At 52.7% G+C, this 23,165-nt stretch overlaps 1 protein-coding gene across 13 annotated transcripts in view; it reads left to right on the top strand.

Annotated features, from left to right (window-relative positions):
- PRDM15 (PR/SET domain 15) overlaps window positions 1–23,165 on the top strand; it is an 81,210-nt gene that overhangs the window by 46,463 nt on the left and 11,582 nt on the right. For all 13 annotated transcript variants that reach the window (XM_055105197.2, XM_034947866.3, XM_034947865.3 and 10 more), the window contains 10 exons: window positions 4,066–4,233; window positions 6,339–6,433; window positions 8,950–9,081; window positions 10,370–10,504; window positions 11,163–11,326; window positions 12,219–12,298; window positions 12,743–12,862; window positions 16,854–16,985; window positions 22,336–22,419; window positions 22,844–23,019. In XM_055105197.2, the coding sequence (XP_054961172.1) occupies window positions 4,066–4,233; window positions 6,339–6,433; window positions 8,950–9,081; window positions 10,370–10,504; window positions 11,163–11,326; window positions 12,219–12,298; window positions 12,743–12,862; window positions 16,854–16,985; window positions 22,336–22,419; window positions 22,844–23,019 (1,286 nt within the window). The remainder of the gene's footprint in view (window positions 1–4,065; window positions 4,234–6,338; window positions 6,434–8,949; window positions 9,082–10,369; window positions 10,505–11,162; window positions 11,327–12,218; window positions 12,299–12,742; window positions 12,863–16,853; window positions 16,986–22,335; window positions 22,420–22,843; window positions 23,020–23,165) is intronic.

Raw genomic sequence — 23,165 nt, 5'->3', positions numbered from 1 at the left:
GGCCTATGGTGATCCGTTGCCACGCACTGTAAAGGTGTGGCCTGTGGCGATCTGATGCCACAGTGCTGTAAAGGTGTGGCCTGTGGTGATCCAATGCCACAGTGCTGTAAAGGTGTGGCCTGTGGTGATCTGATGCCACAGTGCTGTAAGGTGTGGCCTTTCACAAAGCGCTTGGCTCTAGTGGTCCCATTCCTAAGAATTCATGATAAAGAGATTTGACAGAAGAAAAAAATATGCATTTCTAAAGATTCCATCAATAAATTATCTACAGTGTCAAAAATAGCAAAGTGAGTTTTGAGAAGTGAGCTGGATGGAATATCACATAGCCATTAAAGTGATCATGAAAACGTCCAGCACTGTAAACACGCACGCCTCAGACGCAGTGTGTGAAGGACACATATCATGCAGTCGTGTGGATCCGGACAGAGCCCATCACATCTTAAGCCAAAACGAAACTGAGGGCAGTGGCTGTATGGATAATGTTTCACTTTATAGAAGGAAGGCAAGCAGTATGTTAGGCTGGGACTCAGCGTAGCATCTGTCACGGTGCTCCTCTTATGGCCCAGGTGAGGCTGGCTCTGGGCTGAGGTCACGCTGCAGGTGGGGTGGGATGTGGGCAGGGGAGCCTCGCACAGGGCCACCTCTACTGTGTTCAGCCCTGGCAGAGGCCACTCCCACTGTCCTGCCATGGTTGGAGCTGTGGGAGGGGACTGTCCCCTCCCAGCGCTTCCCCTGTCCTGAGGGTGGCACCCATGGGGCGTAGATTTCCCCACTGCTGCCTCCTGTCTTCGCAGATGGCCATGCCCTGTCCATTCCCAGCTGGGAGGAGTTGAGAGCGCCTGGCTCTCCCGGGGGAGGTTGTCTGCTTCCCTCACCCCCAACCTGGGCTGCACATTGGGATCACCTGAGTGAAGCCAGACACATGTGGAGGCCCAAGGCCCACCCCAGAGAGTCTCATTTTGTGAGCCCTGGCCAGTGAATCTCTACCTGGCGGGGGTGGAGAGTGGAGGGCGTTTGCCCCAAGGGACGCTGTCGGCAATGTCTGCAGACACCTTGGTGGGGAGGGGTGCTCCTGGCACCTACTGGGTGGAAGCCCGGTATCTGCTCAGCATCCCACGGTGCACAGGGTGGCCCACAACAAAGGATCTGGCCCCTGAGGCAGGGAAACCCTAGACAGGGGGACCCTGAGACACTCTGTGGCGGCTCCCTCGGGCAGCAGAGAGGGACAGGCGCAGGGCGGCTGCTTTGCACAAATGGCAGCTTTCAGTGCAGTTTTGGGGATTTGTATATTTGGCAAACACTGAGCCTGGGAGCTGGTCCGTGGGTGAGAGCCCAGGGGCCCAGAAATGCAGTCTGCTCTGGTGCCCCGCTCCTGGGTCACCCAGCTGTCATGTCCTCCCACGTTGGCGACACAGGGAGGAGAACGCAGCTCTGCTGGGCCCTGGGGTAGCCGTCAACTGGTGAGGCATCTGATGGACGGGGGCAGGGCGAGGGGACCTGGGGCTGATACTGCAGGGTGAGGGACTGGGCAGTGAGGACCCCCGAGGTGCCTGTGTGAGAGTCGGAGGGACAGATGGCACTGGGGGGCTGTCAGTGTCCTGGGCGGAGCAGAAACCACCGTTTGACTGGCTACCTTCCAGGAGGGGCTGGAGATGAGGTCTGGGATGCAGAGATGTGGGTGTTTCTGGAAGCTTCATGGACTGTGTGTGGCTGTGTGTTTCTGTGGTGTGTGGATGTATTTGTGTGGTATGTGGATATATTTGTGTGGTGTGTGTTTAGTATTTGTGTGGTGTGTTTGTGTGTATGTGGTGTGTGTTGAATATGAGGTGTGTGGTGTGTGTGTTGAGTGTATTTGTGGTATGTGTGATTTGTGTGTATTCGTGTGTGGTATGTATTTGGTGTGGCGTATTATGTGTGTGTGGTATGCGTTCAGTGTGTGTGTGGTGTATGTGTGTGGTATGTGTTCAGTGTGTATTTGGTGTGTGTGATATGTGATTGTGTATTTATGTGTGGTGTGTGTATTTGGTGTGCTGAGCATATGTGTTTGTATGTTGTGTGTGTATTTGTGTGTGGGTTGTGTGTGGTGTATGTGTTGAGTATGTGTTGTGTGGGGCATATATGTGGATGTGTGTGTTGAGTGTGTATTTGTGTGGGGGGGGTGTGTGTGGTGTGTGTTGAGTGTGTGGTGTGATTGTGTGTGGTTTGTGTTAAATGTGTGTATTTGTGTTGGGGGTATGTTGAATGTGTGTGTGGTGTGTGTATTTGTGTGGGGTGTGTGTTGAATGTGTATTTTTGTGTGTGGTGTGTGTTGAGTTTGTGGTGTATGTTGAGTATGTATGTGGTGTGTGTGTTGAATGTGTGGGTGTACGTTGTATGATTGTATATTTCTGTGGTGTGTTGAGTATGTGTGTTTGTGTAGTATGTGTTGAGTGTATGTTTATGTGGTGTGTGTTGACTGTATTTGTGTAGTATGTGATTGGGTATTTGGGGTGAGTGGTGTGTGTTGAATGTATATGTGTGTGTGGTGTGTGTTGAGTGTGTGTGTATGTGGTATGTGATAATGTATATGGTGTGTGTTGAATGTGTTTGTATGTGGGATGTGTGTGGTGTATGTTGAGTGTATCTGTGGTGTGATTATATGTGTGTGGTGTGTTGAATGTGTGTGTATGTGGTATAGTGCGTTTATGTGGGGCTTGTGTGTGTGGTATGAGTACATTTGTGTGGTGTGTGTATATTTGGGGTGTATGTGTGGTATGTGTTGAATGTATTTGTGGTGTGTATTGAGTGCAGGTGTATTTGTGTGGTGTGTGATAGTGTATGTGGTGTGTGTTGAATGTCTGTGGGGTGTATATGTGGTGTATGTTGAGTGTATCTGTGTGGTGTGTGATTATATGTGTGTGATGTGTTGAATGTATATGTGGTGTAATTGTGCATTTGTGTGGGGTTTGCATCTGTGGTGTGTTGAGTATTTGTGGCTTCTGTGTGTGGTGTTATTTGTGTATTGTGTGTGTAGTTTGTGTTGAATATGTGTGTATTTGTGGTGTGTGTGATTGTGTATTTGTGGGGCATGTGTTTTTGTGTGGTGTGTTGAGTATATTATTTGTGTGGTATGTGATTGTGTATTTGGGGCATGTGTGTGTGTGTGATGTGTGTTGGGTGTGTATGTATTTGCAGTGTGTGATGGTGTGTGTGACATGTATGTGTATGTGTGTGTGGTGTGTATATGTGGTGTGTGATTGTGTATTTGTGTATTTGTGTGAGGCATGTGTGTGGTATGTTGAGTGTGGTGTGTGTGATTGTGTATTTCTGTGGGTTGTGTGTGTGTGGTGTGTGTATGGTGTGTGTGATTGTGTATTTGGGTGGGGCGTGTGTGTGTGGTGTGTATGTGGTGTGTGTGGTTGTGTATTTGTGTGGGGCATGTGTGTGTGTGGTGTGTGTATGTGGTGCGTGTGATTGTGTATTTGTGTGGGGGGGGTGTGTTGAGTGTGTTTGTATTTGTGTGGTGTGTGATTGTGTGTGTGCTGAGGAGGATTTGGGTGAAGGGGGGAATATGGGCACATTGATGCCCGCCCACGGGGAAGGAGTTGGGAGGGACCGACACCAGGGATCCTGGGGGCAGGGGCGGCCACATTGGTCGGGTGGTCAGTTGCTTGGGTGGTTGGTTGGTTGGTAGGTAGGTCATTCTATCTGTCAGTCAGTCATGCTGGGTGGAGGGTGCAGGCCCAGGGGAAGCTTTGGACTGGGCAGCTTTCCTGACGGAAGTGGAGTCATCGTCCCCAGGTGCTGTGGGACAGGGTGGCCCGGGAGGGAGGCGGCTGGCGTTGCTTGGTGATGAAAGGTGAGCTCCGTGTCTGCTTTTCAAGCACCGCGGTTCCCGTCTCTGCATCGTGAGTTCCTGGGGTAGACAGTGTATGACACACAGGTGCTGTTTTCTTCCTGGCCACGCGTCCCCGTGACTCTCATGCCCGTCACCCGCGCTTTATTGACGTTCAGGCCACACGTGCGTGCCTGCGTGAGATGTTATTTACCTCAAAATTGTTGTGTGTTTGTTTGCTCTCTGGACAGATGACAAGACGTTCCAATGTGAGATGTGTTTCAGATTCTTCTCCACCAACAGCAACCTCTCCAAGCACAAGAAGAAGCACGGCGACAAGAAGTTTGCCTGTGAGGTCTGCAGCAAGATGTTCTACCGCAAGGACGTCATGCTGGACCACCAGCGCCGGCACCTGGAAGGTGAGGCCGCCTGCGCACCTGCTGCGGGCGGGGAGAGGCAGCTCCTGCGGGGTGGGGCAGGGCGGCATGGAGCAGTCAGCAGGGCCTTTGGGGAGCAGTTCGGCGCCGCCTGCTCCTTTGCCTGGAAATGCCCACCATCCGATGGGCTCATCCTCTTCTGAGAACCTGTCTCAGGAGAGTAAGTTACTGAGACACAGGTGTCAGACCTGCTGTGCGCAAGGAGAAACAGCTGGAAATACCCTAAATGTTCCACACTGGGGAAGGAGCTAAGAAAACTGGACGATTTGTAGGGTCCAGTGTTTTACTGTTATTAGAAGTGTTTTTTCAAAGATACTAGATATTGTGAAAAATGCTTTCAATATGACAGAAAGTGGGAAAAACCAGTATAAGAGCAACTAAGAGCTGCAGCCCTTCATATATCTTTTCATTGAAATTTGGAAAAAATTATTTCATAATTACAAATGAAGCATATGCTTGTTGAAAAGAAGATGTGAGACCACAAAGTCCTGTGTAAAGTAGAACCCTCCTGGGCATGGTGGCTCACGCCTGGAATCCCAGCACTTTGAGAGGCCGCAGCTGGAGGATCGCTTGAGGCCAGCAGTTCGAGACCAGCCCAAGCAACATAGCGAGGCTCTGCTTCTACAAAAAATTAGCTGGGCATGGTGGCACATACTTGTAGTGCCAGCTACTCAGGAGGCTGAGGCAGGAGGATTGCTTGAGGCTGGGAGGTCGAGGCTGCAGTGAGCTGTGCTTGCATCACTGCTTTCCAGAGCAAGACCCTATCTCAAAAAATATATATAAAAATAAAAAATGAAGTATAACCATGTCCGTCTAAATAGGCATACACATGTGCCTTCGTCCCTTTTTTAAAAAAACAAGGCTGGAATTGCATCCTGTGTACCTTTTAGCACTTTCCTTTTTTGCTCAACTCTTTTCTTCGTGTTGATTCATAAAGACCCACAACGTTTTTCTTTGTGGTTCCTTGGGTGGTATACTTAGGGCCTCTCGAATCAAACGTGGACTCCACTTAGTGACTGGGTAGCCTTAGCAAGCTACTGTGCCTCAGTTTTCTCACCTATGCAGGGGAGACAGTACTCAGACCTGAACCCCTAGCATTGCTGTGATGGTTGCACCAGACCCTGCTCTTGAAACTTCCCGCACAGGACCCCGCACATGGCAAGCGCCCATAAATGCCGGTAACTGTGGATGCTGCCGGAAGTCAGCTGTTTCCAGGGACACAGTGTAGCTGGGTTGCATTTTACAGTTTAATGTAACTCGGGTCGTCTTCTGTGGGAGTAAACTCATGTTTTTGTGACTGTTTTATGGGTTTGTCCCTCATATTGGAGCTTAGTCTAAGCTGTGCCTCAGACTCCTGTGTCTGTCATGCTGGGAGCCTTTGGAGAACGGTCCGTTTGTCCAACGTCCAGTTTGCTGAGCATTTTTAAATCCAGCTCTGCACTTACACCTGGCCAGGCAGGAATGCTCCCAGAATGGGTCGGCAGTATAGAAAGAGATCCTGAGAAGTGGGTTTCTCTCTTTTGGTCAAAACTTACCTGTTTTGCATGAACATTTAAAAGTCTGTCTTGATCCCAATTTGGAACAATATGCCTCAAAACCATAAAGGTTTTATTTACCAGCCTGATGTTGATTTGACTAATGTTAATTTGCGAGAGATGAATATTAGTATCTTTTAAATAAAAAATGCCTGCCTATTTCACTATCTATAAGAATCATAACTTGGCTTTGAGCCTTTAGATGGAGTAGAAGTGCCTTCTTCCATAGGAGCTCATCATAGCTCTGCCACCTAGGAACATTTAGCACTCGATGCCATTTCCAAATGTTTCAGATGCGAGAACTGTCTCTGCAGATCCCACATACGTTGTGCCATCTTCCTTCCTTCCCTGGGGCTGCTTCAGGAATGGTGGTTGGTGCTGATGCCAAACAGTGTGCAAGTGATGTTACTTAAGCCGCCACGCTTCTGTCCCCACTGTGGGCAGCCCTGTCCTCCCGTGCGCTGGAAAGGATGCTGGCTGAAGTGGAATCTGATGGACCTTCGCGTGTTCTGTGTGTATTCACTGTCTTGCTGGTGGGGTTGGCAATTTCAGGAGTGCGGCGAGTGAAGCGAGAGGACCTGGAGGCCGGCGGGGAGAACCTGGCCCGCTACAAGAAGGAGCCTTCCGGGTGCCCGGTGTGTGGCAAGGTAATGCTCGCATCCACGTCGGACGCTGAGATGGAAAGCACTTCATTTTCTTCAGTTAAGACTCTATGAGCTGTACTTATAGAATATTGCAGGGAAGATTTGGGGGGTAACGATGGGTGCTCAGGTTGTCTTAAACTGGTGTCCACCCATTTTAAACACTTGCCATTTGGATTTCTTTGGTACTTAAGATGGGTTTCCAGTGAGTGGGCTGAGAAAAGATTCTTCCTGGACAGCCTCTTTTCCTCTTTGCCATGATTTTCCTCCTGAGCTGCTCCCTGGCTCCCACTCTCCTGTATAGCATCGTTGAGACAGTGACCTTGTGGTCAGGACTGGGGCACAATGAATGAGGACGCAGGGGGACCCAGTAGCTTTATTTTGCCTGTCAGTGCCAGTCTCCTTTGTGCAGTGGATGGCTGGCGTTCTGTAAGTTAGAGCATGACCGATCCCATGGCAGGTGCTCCCAGGCACGTTCAGTGGATGCCCGGCGCTGCCCAAGAGAGGAAAGGGTGATGTCATCCATGGGAGCACATCCATCCGAGGGCTGCACGGTGAGGGGGCCATCCTGGCACTAGCTCAGGATTCAGACACCTGGCTGCTTGGCAGAGATGCTGGATCCTAAACATCCAGCAAACACGCTGCCCGTCCCGGGAGAGCCTAGGGCCCATGCCGTGGCCCTCACAGCTGTCAGGCTGCCATGGCCCCAAGTTCTGTGCAGAAGCACCTTGGTTGTGACTGGAGGTGGCGTCACTTCTTCGTTACTTAGCTTTCACTCAGGTGACTGTAAGATGTCATCTGTCCTTGGAGGCCTAGGAACTGTCCCTCACAGGATGCAAAGCTCATGCTGCAGAGTAAGGGTTCTGAGCAGCTCCCAAGCGGGCTCTGGGCCCAGCAGCTCCTGCACGTCGCTCAAGTGGCTTTAGGAGCCGCCGAGGGGAGGGTGCCCCAGCCACACACAGCTCACGTGAGCCCCGGAGTGACGCTTATCCAGCGTTTCAGCAGCTGGGAGCACAGGCCCCCGCAGGAGGCCCGCTGTCACTGTCCCCGCCGTCCTGCCTTCCAGCATGCAGCACCATCACCGAGCTTTTGACCTTTTAAAGAGAAAATGGAAATCTCAGTGTTTATGTGAAATTTCCTGATTTTTTTCAAACCACAGAGCAAGCCTGAGCAAATGAGTGAGCAGGGAGGTGTGGCTGGGGGTCCAGGTGAGGCTCCGGACTGTGGGCTGGAGGGGCAGGGCTGGGGTAGAGCAGGTGAGTTGGAGTGCCTTTGCGAGCTGGGCCAGCTGTGCACAGGGCAGAGGTGGGCGAAGCCTGTGCCCCTTATCCCCCGTCCCCAGTCTTTCTGTCCACTGACCTCTGCCCCTTGGAGGGTACCGGCTCCAAGTGCCTTCCATGCTGTTGAGAGATCGTATGTGCAAAACCAGCTCTGTGCCTGACATCCAAACAGGTTTTTATTCTGTGCAGTGTTTATTGAATAAACACTGAGGGTTGAGGCAGGTGTGAAATAGCCTGTAGTTTGGGTGACTGAATTCTTTGTTGTTTCCAGTTATTTGTCATTTTCAGCCCAGTCTTCCCTGTAAAGACCATGACATCTGCAGACTCTGTCCTCTCCTGCTCACCTTTCACCCTGTCGCATTGCCCCACCTAGCATCCCTGGGATGGGGCACAGCGCTGTCAGCCCGAGTCATCTGCACATCTTGGAAAGAGATGTCGCCTGGAGATGCCGGCATCCTGTCCCTAGTGAATCACTCATTCCTTTTCATTCATCTGTTACGTTCTCTTCTTGACAATGTGGGCATCAGGCGAACTTTAGGAGGTCACACCCCGGGTTACTTGGCCGCTGGGAACGGCCATCCAGATAGAGACCCGCAGAGTTCTGTGGAGCGCTGGGGTTTCTAGGGCCCTAGCAGTGGTCTCAGCTTCCAGCCTTGTCCACTGCTCTGTGCCAGTGGGGCCACATCTGTCATGTGGACCACCCAGCGCCAACCCCAGCCCTGGTCACAGAGGTGACCCCCTTGGATGCGTATTGGATGAATGGATGCATCTCCACACCCATCATGCCAGGCTGGAAAGAGCAGGAAATCAGAGACATTGGGAATGTGCATTAAACACAGTATAAAAGCCAAGGGGGTAACTAGCTTTCTTCTTTGATATCTCCTTTCAGAAAATTGCAGGTACTTCTGTGGTTTGCTGGTTCCTTGGTAGTCCATCCTAGGGAAATATTTAAACGGGCTAAAAAATATGGAGCTGAACTAACATTTATAATAAAGACTAGGAAATGGTCAATTTTCTATTGTAACGTAAGCACCTGTTTACACAATTCAGCAAGTAACCCTTATTCTGGCATCAGTGGTTATTTGTGTCTCTCACACACTGAGGAACTGTTGAGATGCAAGGCCTGGACCACAGTGCTGTGTTTCTGTCCCGGGTTGTGGTTTCCCCGGAGGAGCCTGATGGAGAGGCTCCTTCCCGTCACGAGACGCCGCAGCCCCTCACCATGCGGCCCCTCTGCCACAGGTGTTCTCCTGCCGGAGCAATATGAACAAGCACCTGCTCACCCACGGCGACAAGAAGTACACCTGCGAGATCTGCGGGCGCAAGTTCTTCCGCGTGGATGTGCTCAGGGACCACATCCACGTCCACTTCAAGGTGTCGATCGCGTGCTGCCCTCACCCAGGCATGCTCATGGCAGGCCCCCAGGCCAGCGTCTGTCACAGTCAGCCATAGCAGAGTTCTGCAGGCAGGGCAGCTTCTGGGCAGACATGTGCTGCTCACGGTTCTGGAGGCTAGACCCCAAAGCCCCCATAGATTCGGTGTCTGGCGAGGCTCACTTCCTGGTTCGTAGATGGCACCTTCTCACTGTGTCCTCACATGGTAGAAGGGTAGGGATCTCTTCTATAAGGGCCCAAATCCCATTCTTTTTTTTTTTTTTTTTTTTTTTTTTTGAGACGGAGTCTCATTCTGTCGCCCAGGCTGGAGTACAATGGCAAGATCTTACTGCATCCTCCACCTCCTGGGTTCAAGTGATTCTCCCACCTCAGCCTCCCAAGTAGCTGGGACTACAAGCATCCGCCATAATGTCCAGCTAATTTTTGTATTTTTGGTAGAGACAGGGTTTCACCTTGTTGGCCCGGCTGGTCTTGAACTCCTGACCTCAAGTGATCCGCCTGCCTCAGCCTCCCAAAGTGCTGCGATTACAGGCGTGAGCCACCATGCCCCACCCCAAATCCCAATCTTGAGGGCTCCAGCCTCATGATCTAATGGCCTCCCAGAGGCCCTGCTTCCTGATACCATTTCCTGGTGAGTTAGGATCCAACATGGGAATTTGGGAGGGTTCAAGTATTCAGACCATAGCAGCGTCCTCAAATAGTTGACAACTGGTCACATTTCATCTCTCCAAAATGAATTCTGTGACTGCATTGGCCTCACCTCCTGTGGCCCAACTGCCAGGCTTGAAGTACTGCTCTCCCGCCGTGGCTGCTTCTCAGCCCGGTGCTGGCATTTGTGTCCCTCCCCACCTTTGAGGAAAGAGAGGAACGGAGCAGAAGCCCCGGGAGCAGGGAGGACTTGGGGTGTGATAAAGGGTGGGAGAAGCGCTGATCAAGAACTGAAGAAGTAACAGGTGGTATGGGAGACTCACTCGGGGGACTTCCCAGCAGTGCCTGGCCCTGGGCACAGATTGGGATCTTGCTGGGCGCGTGTGAGAGGAAGCCATGGGCGGCGTGGAGAGCGAGGGCAGCTTTAGCGTTTAGGTGGGGACCCCTGGGGACAAGCTGGGATGGGCTGGGGCACAAGTGTAGCTCGTTAGGGCGTCACAGGCATCAGAGAGGCGTTTTCTTCTGCATCTGGGGAAATGATTGGTCGTCCCTGTGGTGTAGATAACTGAGTGAAGCGTCTGCTGCGCTGTTAGAAACCGGAAGTGGTGGCTGTTTTCCAGGACATCGCGTTGATGGATGACCACCAGAGGGAAGAGTTTATCGGCAAGATCGGGATCTCCTCGGAAGAAAACGACGACAATTCTGACGAGAGCGCAGACTCGGAGCCTCACAAGTACAGCTGCAAGCGGTGCCAGGTATGGCGGGTCTGCCCCGCGGTGCCTGGGTGGTCTGGAAAGGAAGGTGGTCGTTTCAAGGCTGTGGGCCCCACACAGCAGGCACCTTCATGCATCTCGGAAGCAGCCCTCCCTCCCCAAAGGCTCGGGCCGGTGGTCCTACTGCAGACTGGGTGCCTGTCCATCACCTGTGCCTGGGAAGGCCAGCCCGTGTCACCTTGGTGCTCAGGGATGGTCTATGTGGGTGTCACAGGCGCCCTCCAGGAACTTGCCTTGTGACACGGTTCAGGAACACACATGAAGTGTGGGGGTCGGCCTCCTAGAAGGTGGCTGTGCTGGCTGCAGGCTGGGGCGCCTCTCCCCTGCCCCTCTCCCCTCCCCCTCCTCCTCCCTGCTCAGGCCTGAAGCCCTCACGAGGCCTCCCCTGTGCATGGAAGGGGCTCGCCAAAAAGGAGGGTGGTTTGTTTCCGAGGAGACCCATGCTCTTGAGTTTTGGGCATGAGGCCTTATGGCTTCGGAAAAGTTCCCCATCAAGCCTCTGAGAGTCCCTTCCGCCCTGGCATGAGTCATGGGCTCTCAGGCCATGTCGGGTGCCCTGGTTTGTGGACACGACCTCATTAGCTAAGAGGACCAGGACCTCATGCGGGTGTCAGCAGTGCCCTGTCCACCTGGCCCGCAGCTCACCTTCGGCCGGGGGAAGGAGTACCTGAAGCACATCATGGAGGTGCACAAGGAGAAGGGCTACGGCTGCAGCATCTGCAACCGGCGCTTTGCACTGAAGGCCACCTACCACGCCCACATGGTCATCCACCGTGAAAACCTGCCGGACCCCAACGTGCAGAAGTGAGGCCTGGTCGGGGGCTCCCGGGTTGTGTCAGGAGAGAGGGGACATGCTTCCTTGCAAAGAGACACATGCTTTAAGGAGCCATTTGTAGCTTCCAACAAGTGATGTCCTCTGGGTCTCAGGGCCAGGGCTGGGGGCGCAGCAGGGCTCGGGGGCAGCTGGGCTAGGGGCAGCAGGGCTGGGGTTTATCCTGTGCTTCCGCATAGTCTCCTGGCACCAGCTGGCCATGTTACAGGAAAATAGCGGGGTTCCTGCCCTGCCTACAGAATGACCCAAAATGCTTTTTCCTGCAACAATTAGATTTCATTAATGCCAGGCCACATCTGACATACAGGCCATAATCTGCGCGGTCTGCTGAGTGAGTGACTAAACAGTCCTGTCCAGGGGCGCTAACGAAGAACCACAGCCGGCACAGCCTAAACAACAGACACTTACCATCTTCAGTCCTGGAGGCAGGAGCTCAGGGGTCACGGTGGCGGCAGGGCCGCCTCCTCTGACACTTCTCTCCTTGGCCCGTAAATGCTGTCTTCTCCCTGTGTCCTCATAGGGCCGTTCCACTGTGCGTGTCTGTGCCCAATCTCATCTTCTTATAAGGACACTGGTCAGATTGGTCAGGGACCACCCTGATGGCCTCTTTTCCATGTAATCACGTCTGCAAAGACCCCATCTCCAAACATAGTCACATTCTGAAGTGCCGGGGTTAAGACTTCGACGTAGGAATTCGGGGGGTTACGATTGAGCCCGTGGCAGAGGCTCAAATATCTGCTTCTTTTATCGTCCCCGTGGCACCTTGTTGCCTCACCTTTGCAGATGAAGGTGCTGGGGGAAGTGCCCTCGCTGCCGTGGAGCCCCGAGGTTGTGCGGCCATCCTGAGCTTGTCTCTGGTTTCAGGTACATCCACCCCTGCGAGATCTGCGGGCGGATCTTCAACAGCATAGGGAACCTGGAGCGCCACAAGCTCATCCACACAGGTGCGTGTCTGTCAGCATGCGGGGTCCCGGCCCTCGCTGGAGGGGGCTGGCAGGGAGGGATGCCGGGGGTCTCCGCGTATTCTACACACAGAGCCGTCGCAGCTTGCCTCCCCCGTGCCTAACTCTGTTTCTCCAGCTTTTCCTGTCCTTATCAGCCCTGCCACTCACAGCCCAGCGCCCCCAGCCCCCTCACCCCTCCAGGTCCGCAGGAATCTACTGGAGACACGGGATCCCCGGGAGGGCTCTGTGGAGGCCGCTGAAGACGCGACCCCACCCGCTAGGATCCCCGGGAGGGCTTTGTGGAGGCCGCCGAAGACGCGACCCCACCCGCTACTGCGCTTCCAGCTGCTGGGGAGGCTGGGCCCCTCTCCTTGGTGCATCCTTTTTGCGGCCACCGCAGGTCGGAGCTGCTCGGCTCTGAGTTGCGGATGCCTGTGTTCTCAGGTGTGAAGAGCCACGCCTGCGAGCAGTGTGGGAAGTCCTTTGCCAGGAAGGACATGCTGAAGGAGCACATGCGTGTGCACGACAACGTCCGCGAGTACCTGTGTGCCGAGTGTGGGAAAGGTGGGTACGGGTGCTGGGGCCACGGGCCAGGCTCAGCCAGGCCGCTCAGCTGCTGCAGGGTGCTGGGAGGGGATGTGAGCGAGAACTGGGAGTGTGGGGAAGGTGGGTGTGGGTGCCGGGGGCCACGGGCCAGGCTCAGCCAGGCTGCTCAGCTGCTGCAGGGTGCTGGGAGGGGACGTGAGCGAGAACTGGGAGTGTGGGGAAGGTGGGTGTGGCGGGGGTGGGGGCCGGGGCCACGGGCCGAGTGTGGGAAAGGTGGGTACAGGTGCCAGGGCCACGGGCCAGGCTCAGCCAGGCCGCTCAGCTGCTGCAGGGTGCTGGAAGGGGACGTGAGCGAGAACTGGGAGTGTGGGGAAGGTGGGTGTGGCAGGGGTGGGGGCCGGGGCCACGGGCCGAGTGTGGGAAAGGTGGGTACAGGTGCCAGGGCCACGGGCCAGGCTCAGCCAGGCCGCTCAGCTGCTGCAGGGCGCTGGGAGGGGATGTGAGCGAGAACTGGGAGTGTGGGGAAGGTGGGTGTGGGTGCCGGGGGCCACGGGCCAGGCTCAGCCAGGCCGCCCAGCTGCAGGGCTCTGGAAGGGGATGTGAGCAAGATACCGACCATAGTGCGAGAGGCATTGCCAGTGTGTGGCCCTGGAAGCCCATAGGCTTCAGTCGCTTACTTAAGGAAAGAAGGACTCGAGGCAGCATTTAAATCAGGAATCTGCAAGAAAAATCAAGTAGTCCAGAAAGCAGAAAGATGTGATAAATTTAAAGGCACAAACAAATCGTTTTAAAAGTAGGAAAATAATGCAGGATCTAATTGTTTGAAGTATAGAATGATTCCCAAAGCCACCATGGGGTCCGACAGTAGATGCAAAACCCTCAGCACATTCACTCCGCAGACTAGAATCAGCTGCGTGGTGAGAGAGAAACTCACCATGGCCGAGGAATCTTCATTGTAACAACAGAACATTCATTAATAACAAACCTAGTAATAAAATGTCTCAACTTAGTAAGCAAAATACAAAGATAATTCCAGTACACATCATAATTTTAACCCATTCCTGTTTTTTTTTTTTTTGAAAAAACAACTTCCTAAAAGTTTTGGAGCGGCAGGTCTGTCTTGGGCTGTTTCAAGCGACCCTGCTCATGCTGTCGCGGTGACAGTGTGATGGAAACACAGGAGCTGCATGAACTGCACTCGCCGGGTGACCCCTATGAGCACCCGTAGAATAACGCTGCGTGTCAAAGCCTAAAAGAACTGCCTGCAGAAAAGGCCAGAAAGGGGGTCTTTCCTTTCCCCACTTCCTGGCCCTCTGTTCCTCACCTCAGAGGCCAGCACAGGCTCTTGCCCCTCCTCCAGGGTAACTTTGCGCAAGGACGGCACATGGGTGGTTATTAAAAAAGCAGCGCATGCACCTCGCCAAGACATATTTTTTAAACAATACAAACGGGTCTGGAAGGTGGCGTAGTTACTCTCCCCTCAAACCCCAGCCGGTCCTCGCAGAGCCACTGCGGTGGTTTCTCTGAACGGAATGTCGGTAGCAGTGTCTGCCTGCCTTAGCGGGACAGGTGGTTTCTCTGAACAGAATGTCGGTAGCAGTGTCTGCCTGCCTTAGCGGGACAGGCTGGCTTGCTCTTTATCCGCGTCTGCCTTAAGCTCCCAGCCCCTTTCACCACCTGCTCCTCCCCTTTCCTCCCCAATGCCCCCAAGAAGTAAAATGTTTAAGACAGTGTGGTGGGCCTGGCTGGAGGGGTCCTGAGTAGCGTGTAGAGACAGGAGGGGCAGGGGTGGGGGCTTATTCAGGGCCGGGCCTCTTAGGCAGAGAGGAGCCACACCTGGGTCCCCTGCAGGTCCCCAAATGCCACCAGATGCCCTGGGAGGCAAGGGGTGTGGGATAAAGCCACATTTTATAATGTTGTAGACATTTTAGTGTTTGAAATGTATTAATTATTTAGTTGCATCGTTTTTTAAAATGAATTCTGAATAGCTGAAATAAAATGCTGGCATTAATACATTAGTTGCCAGATTTATTTTACAGAATACCAAATTTCAGTATTGTCATCTTGCTATCACGTAACAGTTGCTAGTACATACCAGCGCATGCTTGTGCTCATTTGTTTTTTTGATACTTTGCTATTTTTTTTTACTTGAAAATACATCTTGGAGATCTTTTTATATCAGAACATGTAAATATTGCCTGATTTTATTTTTCAAGCCCTTGGTACGATTCGTATAACCAGACCCTTTATTTTATAAAGTTTCTGGTTGTTTTGTTATAGTCATTTATTATTACAGTGTTGCAAGAAACACTGTTGCATATTATTACTTTACATTTTTTTCCAGAAATTCTAGCCCTGACCAGGGACTTAGTCAGTGTCAGGGACCAAGTGGGAGGCTGTTAGTAGTCGTGAGAGCCTGTCACCAGCAGGTGGGGGCAGGGGCCCAGCCAGTAGGTTTTCTGTGTGTGTGGAGGAAAACGTGTTGTTCAGAATCACATCATGGGCCTTGAACTACTCAGGAATGATCTGCAAGAACTTAGTGTGGCCGGTGAGAATATGACACCAGGTGTTGAAAGCTATAAAAAAGGCATCCCCTGTTCGGGATTAAAAATTATAAGTATTTAAAAAACATCAGTTTTCCCCACGGTAATTTGTAAATGGATTAAATCACAATCCCAGTAGAGCAAGCTTTAAAATTTCCTCTGTCTGGCAGTTGTGTTTATTTTGAAACTGTTGGCAGATTTTCTTTGTTAAATGGAAGAAAAAACATTACTGTCACCAACGCTGGCTGTGGTGGGGAGGTCAGAATGTGGAGATGCCATCTTTTCTGTATTTTCTGGGTTTTCTGTGACTGTGTATTAGTTTTGAAATTTGGAATATGTTCATTTTAGAAGCAGGAAGAGGGAAGTGCTGGGGTCTGGGCGTGTCAGCAATGACCGGCACTCTTTTTTTTTTTTTTAATCAAAAAGATTGAAAGTAACTTTTTCAGGTGGAATCACTCTTCGGTCATTGGTAATAGGCCTGCAGGTGCCGTCCCCACCCGAGGCCAGGAGTTGTGCAGCTGTGTGTGCTGGCAGCGGGCTTCATCGTGGGGCCTTTGCTCCCCCTGCTGGCCCAGCCGCGCAGTTTTCTCGTAGCCAGGGAGGTCTTCTGGCCCGGCCTTTAGAATTCTGGCAGGAGCTGGTGGACGGTCACCCCTGCATCTGGTGAGGGTGGAATCAGAGGGGAAGCGTTGACCAGCTTACTACAGAGCTGTGTTCAGGCTCAGTAGTTCTTCCCCAAATGTGGAGGGAACACGGTGGCCTGGGAGTGCAGGCTGCCCACCGCCCTGGGCAGGCACAGTGAAGGCTCCTCTTTGGGGGTGGGGAGGCTGCCTTTGGGCTGGGTCGCCCTGTTCCCTGGTGCGTGTCAGCCTCCCGGTCAGGTGTACCAAGCCGCACATGCCTGTGCCCCCTGCGGAGGGCCTTGTACAGTGGCCAGCGCACCACACCCTCTGACTCAGCCCCTATGCCAGGGCCACCCTCTCTCCACTGGCTGTGTGAGTGAGGCTTTGGAGTATTTCAGCTTCTTAAGATTGGCTTCTTAAATTACAGGTAGATTGAAACCATCTCGCGTCCAAATCCCAATCACCACTCATATTGTCAAGGTTGAAGGGAACCCTTAGTCATGCTTGTATTAATCTATCTCTCACCGAATTCTCCCGCCGGGTTGCCATGGGCACGCAGGGAAGTTTACCCACCGCCCCGGCGTTGCTCGCGTGGTCAGGGCTTGGCCAGGCCCTGGCAGGAGTGAGTGCACCTGATGTTGCAGTCAGTCCCTCCCGGCCTCTGGGCACAGTCACTTCCCAGGTCTCACCGCTGGTGGACTGGCCGGGATCCTCGGGGGCCGGCCCACACCCTCACCAGTACCGCACGGGCCGCTGCCTGTGCCTGCCCCACGGTCTCGGGCACAGGCCCCCGGGTGGGCTGCGTGGGGGTGTGGCTGCCTCTGACTCGCTGTGTCCTCGAAGGCATGAAGACCAAGCACGCGCTGCGCCACCACATGAAGCTGCACAAGGGCATCAAGGAGTACGAGTGCAAGGAGTGCCACCGCAGGTTCGCGCAGAAGGTCAACATGCTCAAGCACTGCAAGCGGCACACGGGTGAGTCCGAGGCCTGGGCCGCGCCAGCCACGGCACTCACTGCGTAGGGAAGCCAGGTGGGCCATGGGAGAAGAGAGAGCCGCCTCAAGACGATTCCTCTTTGTGATTCCCAGTGAGTGCCGGGTTCCCCAAGAGAGCTTCCTGGGGCCGGGGTGAGCAGCTGCATATCTCAAAAGGTCCCCCTCCCACAGGGGCCTCGTCACCGCAGAGCATGCTGCACAGCTCACTTCCGGCATTGGGAGACTGGTCAGTCTTTAAATGTTCCTCCCGTTCAGCTGTTTCCCCCTCAGGAATGTGCACAAGAAATAGCAACCAGACAAGGGCCAGGGATGTGCATGCAAGGTTGCTTGTCATCTTTTGAGTTAGGGAAGGCGCTGGAAGGTCAGACGTGGCCTCGGTAGGGCACTGGCTAAGCCATGGTGCATCCAGAAAAGAGCAGGGTGTCCGCTCGGATGATGTGTGTACTACGCTGATGTGCACAGAAAGGAGTCGGTGACGCGACAGGACAAAGAGCAGCCTGTGCCATCTGTAACACAAGGCCAAGATCTTAGAAAACACTAGAGCACCCTGCGCAATCACTAACACAAGTGATTCTCATAAAACACTAGAGCACCCTGCGCAATCACTAACACAAGGCGTTCTCATAAAACACTAGAGCACCCTGCGTAATCACTAACACGAGGCCAAGATCTTATAAAACACTAGAGCACCCTGCGCAATCACTAACACACAGCCATTCTCACAAAACACTAGAGCACCCTCCTCAATCACTAACACAAGGCGTTCTCATAAAACACTAGAGCACCATGCGTAATCACTAACACAAGGCCAAGATCTTAGAAAACACTAGAGCACCCTGGACAATCAGTAACACAAGGCCAAGATCTTATAAAACACTAGAGCACCCTGCGCAATCACTAACACAAGGCCAAGATCTTAGAAAACACTAGAGCACCCTGCGCAATCACTAACACAAGGCGTTCTCATAAAACACTAGAGCACCCTGCGCAATCACTAACACAAGGCGTTCTCATAAAACACTAAAGCACCCTGCGCAATCACTAACACACAGACATTCTCATAAAACACTAGAGCACCCTGCGCAATCACTAACACAAGGCGTTCTCATAAAACACTAGAGCACCCTGCGCAATCACTAACACACAGACATTCTCATAAAACACTAGAGCACCCTGCGCAATCACTAACAAGGCGTTCTCATAAAACACTAGAGCACCCTGCACAATCTCTAACACAAGGCCAAGATCTTAGAAAACACTAGAGCACCCTGCACAATCACTAACACAAGGCCAAGATCTTAGAAAACACTAGAGCACCCTGCGCAATCACTAACACACGGCATTCTCATAAAACACTAGAACACCCTGCACAATCACTAACACACACACATTCTCATAAAACACTAGAGCACCCTGCGCAATCACTAACAAGGCGTTCTCCTAAAACACTAGAGCACCCTGCGCAATCTCTAACACAAGGCCAAGATCTTATAAAACACTAGAGCACCCTGCACAATCACTAACACAAGGCCAAGATCTTATAAAACACTAGAGCACCCTGCACAATCACTAACACAAGGCCAAGATCTTAGAAAACACTAGAGCACCCTGCGCAATCACTAACACAAGGCGTTCTCATAAAACACTAGAGCACCCTGTGCAATCACTAATACAAGTCGTTCTCATAAAACACTAGAGCACCCTGCGCAATCACTAACACACAGCCATTCTCATAAAACACTAGAGCACCCTGCGCAATCACTAACACAAGGCATTCTCACAAAACACTAGAGCACCCTGCGCAATCACTAACACACAGACATTCTCATAAAACACTAGAGCACCCTGCGCAATCACTAACACAAGGCCAAGATCTCATAAAACACTAGAGCATCCTGCGCAATCACTAACACAAGGCGTTCTCATAAAACACTAGAGCACCCTGCGCAATCACTAACACAAGGCGTTCTCATAAAACACTAGAGCACCCTCCGCAATCACTAACACAAGGCATTCTCACAAAACACTAGAGCACCCTGTGCAATCACTAACACAAGGCGTTCTCATAAAACACTAGAGCACCCTACGCAATCACTAACACACAGACATTCTCATAAAACACTAGAGCACCCTGCACAATCACTAACACACAGACATTCTCATAAAACACTAGAGCACCCTGCGCAATCACTAACACAAGGCATTCTCATAAAACACTAGAGCACCCTGCACAATCACTAACACACAGACATTCTCATAAAACACTAGAGCACCCTGCGCAATCACTAAGACAAGGCCAAGATCTCATAAAACACTAGAGCACCCTGCGCAATCACTAACACAAGGCGTTCTCATAAAACACTAGAGCACCCTGCGCAATCACTAACACAAGGCCAAGATCTTATAAAACACTAGAGCACCCTGCGCAATCACTAACACACAGCCATTCTCATAAAACACTAGAGCACCCTGCGCAATGCCAATACAAGGCCATTCTCATAAAACCCTTCTGTATGGGCGAGTGTTTTTGTGCTTGTGGAGAGAAAATTGAGACATCAGAATTGAGAGAAGGTAGTCCCTGAGTGGTGGAGTTGTGTCTCAGCGTGAAGTTCCCTGGCGTGAGCCTGTTCAGTGCTCCCCGGGGGCCCCTCAACTGCACGTTGGGTCCTGCCTTTATCCAGCCCACGTCACCTGCCTACCTTCCTCCCCTGCTCCCCAGAGCGGCACGGGTTGCCACACGGGTCTGCTTTGGGTTGGCCGGGCGTGCCAGCCTCCTCTGTCCCTGAACTGCAGAAGTGTACTGTCCATCTCTTTCCTGGGGAATCTCTGTCTAGTATATGCTTTACCATTTTTGGGATACTCTTGTTCCCCAAGACTGGGCCACATGCCCTCATCTGGGTTCTCAGAACACCTCACACTCTGCCTGCCGCCTACCAACTCACTGGGCTGTGGTGGCCTCTGTCCCATGCTCCACAGTGAGCCCTCAGGACTGAGTTAAGTGCCTTTAAAAATTACTTGTCTTGTTCCCATTTTGAGGGGCAACCTTTGTTTAAAGGGCATTCATAGGGTCCACCTCCCCATCAGTTTTTGGGGTGAAACAGACCGTGGACTCCATTCTTGCTTGCCCCTGACCCCCCAGAGCCCCCCAGACGTGAGCTGATGTGAGCACTTGCACCAGGAGGAAGCTGGTCCCCCTTTGGTCTCCTCCCTGTCTCCCTCTCTGTGGACCACATACATAATTACGTGCCACACGTTTCCCTTCGCTCCGGGGAGCACGGGTCCTGTGCCGCCTGGTGGGGCGCTGACAGCCGTCAGAGCAAGGTGTCTGGGCTGGTGAAACAAACACACTCCCCAGTTCTCCCCTGGCGATCATCCCCCACAGTGGCCCTTCCCTAGGGCAGTGGCTGTTCCCAAGGCGGTGGCCGTTCCTCAGGGCAGTGGCCCACAGCTTGTCTTATTTCTCTAAGCATTTTGGGGTCCTTTAGCTTCTGAGGAATGTCCTCTCAACTTTCCTCACGTGGCCGTCTGTTGGGGATGCTCGCTCTTGGATTTCCTGAATCATCTGAGAGGCTTTGTCTAAAGACCAGGCTTGGGTTTTCTTTCCCAGACTCTCTCAATCAGAGTCGCTAAGGGCTGGCCTTTTCGTCTTCACCCTCTCAAGTTCCACAGACTGTCCTGGGAGATTCAGCCTCCTCATCCATAAAATAACAGATTTTAACAGAATTATCTGTACGCCTCCCCCCGGGCTTTAATTAAACCTGTTTCCACCACAAGGCCACCTACCGTGCACCTCCTGATCCTGGGAATGTCACGATGATGGCTATGCTGGTTCTTTTTCCCTAGTAATCAGGGAACTGGTTATTTTGTTCATTCACTTTGTGGAAATTTGTTGAGCCCGCACTCACTTACAATTTGTGTTTTTCTGTCTATGAGTTTGATGTCAATCAAAAGTGTCCTTAAAATAAGCAACAAAACAGTGACACTTCCTGGTCTTGTCCCTGGACCTGGGGAGGGACCCTCCCTACTCTGGGAGGCTCTGGGGTGTTAAGGCCCCTCCATTGGAAGGGGGGGGTCTTAGAATCCCTGGGCACGAGTGGCCGTGCGGGAGGAATTGCCACCTCTGGTGTCGGTCTATTAACGCATCCGCTTCTGGCTCCCGTGAGGCCAGTCCATGAGCCAGGACTGACAGAGTACTTATCAAATATTTTAAAAAGTCAAGGCCGGGCGCGGTGGCTCACGCTTGTAATCCCAGCACTTTGGGAGGCTGAGGCGGGCGGATCACGAGGTCAGGAGATCGAGACCACGGTGAAACCCCGTCTCTACTAAAAGTACAAAAAATTAGCTGGGTGTGGTGGCGGGCGCCTGTAGTCCCAGCTACTCAGAGAGGCTGAGGCAGGAGAATGGTGTGAACCCGGGAAGCGGAGCTTGCAGTGAGCCGAGATCGCGCCGCTGCATTCCAACCTGGGCAACAGAGTGAGACACTGTCTCAAAAAAAAAAGTCAAGTAAGCTCTAATTTGCCTTTTTGTTGTTGTTAGAGATGGGGTCTCTCTGTTGCTCATGCTGGAGTGCAGTGATGTGATCACAGCTCACTGCAGCCTTGAAGTCCTGGGCTCAAGTGATCCTCCCACCTCAGCTTCTCGAGTAGCTGGGACTATAGGCACACACCATCATGCCCAGCTTGTTATTTTATTTTATTTTTGTAGAGACAGGGTCTCGCCCTGTTGCCCAGGCTGGTCTTGAACTCCTGGACTCGAGCGATCTTCCTTCGGCCTCCCAAAGTGCTGGGATCACAGGCATGAGCCACGGTGCCTGGCATCAGCTCTCATTTGAATTAGTCAAGTTTTGAAGAAGCACACTCATTTTGTCCGAGCACGGCAGTTCTGTTGTCTCTTATGCTTGGCTCGTCTGTGTCCTCCTTGCCGTTGGTCCTGGTTTCAGTTCCCGTTTCCTCTCTCATTGTAATATCACATATGCTGCCTAAGAGCTTCCTGGACTAAGGGAGGTGTGGATACATTCATGCTTTAAAGAAATTCCCATCATTTTTCTGCTTGTCCACGTGTGGGTTCCACTTTCTGTCTGTGTTTTCAGACAGCCTTTCCCACATCTCATGTTTTTTTGATATGAAATGTCACCATGGAAGCAGAAACTTTCCAAGCCACACTTTGCTGGCCGAGGCTGGGGATGAGCGTTCATGGTCTGCCGTCTTCTTGCAATTCACCTTCTCCTGAAGGCCCTGCAGTGCCTGGAACGTGTCAGGGAGAAGACGTGCCCTGATGTGGACTTACAACACTCATTAAACATAGGAAGTTATGTGCGCCTTTCTCTGCAGGGATTAAAGATTTCATGTGTGAATTGTGTGGGAAGACATTCAGCGAGAGGAACACGATGGAGACCCACAAGCTCATCCACACAGGTGAGCGGCGCAGCCTGAAGGAGCCTGCAGGGCCGCACGCGGCAGGCTGCTGGGGCTGTCTGAGCGCCTGCGGGGGTGGAAATGACTATTCTATTATCCAGACGGTTCCAGCACATTTAGTGGTGTCTTGGCTTCATGGTGGCCCCTTGGCCTCTGAAGGTCAACCCGCCACCGCTTTCAAGTATCCCTTCTTGAATTTTCTCCTATTGGTTCTGTGATGCAGCTGCTGCCGGCAGCGCTCCCCAAGGGACAGAGGCTCTGTGCTCATGTGTGCTCGGGGACCAGCACCGGCCCTCTCAGGACGGGCGGGGCGTGACAGGCTTCTTGCCTCGTCCAGCGGGCCAGGGTCATTGGGATGGCTGCACTAGTGACCTGCGTGTCTCTTCCTTTCCACGCGCATGTGCGTCTGCGTGTGTGTGAAAAGTGGGCAAGCAGTGGACGTGCTCCGTGTGCGACAAGAAGTACGTGACCGAGTACATGCTGCAGAAGCACGTTCAGCTCACACACGACAAGGTGGAGGCGCAGAGCTGCCAGCTGTGCGGGACCAAGGTGTCCACCAGGGCCTCCATGAGCCGACACATGCGGCGCAAGCACCCCGAGGTGAGCTGGTGGCTGTGCCCCCTCCGTGCCCCGCCAGCGGGCCGCGCACCGGACACCCCCATGCTGGCACATGGCCCACCTCCCTCTGCAGACCCCCAGTACTGGAGGCAGGCCCTGAGTCTTAGGTGCGTCTGTGACTGGCACTG

Source organism: Pan paniscus, chromosome 22, assembly GCF_029289425.2.
Source record: "Pan paniscus chromosome 22, NHGRI_mPanPan1-v2.0_pri, whole genome shotgun sequence".
Taxonomy (NCBI): Eukaryota; Metazoa; Chordata; class Mammalia; order Primates; family Hominidae; genus Pan; species Pan paniscus.
Note: the sequence above shows the minus strand (reverse complement) of the source record. Positions and strands in the feature narration are given on the sequence as shown.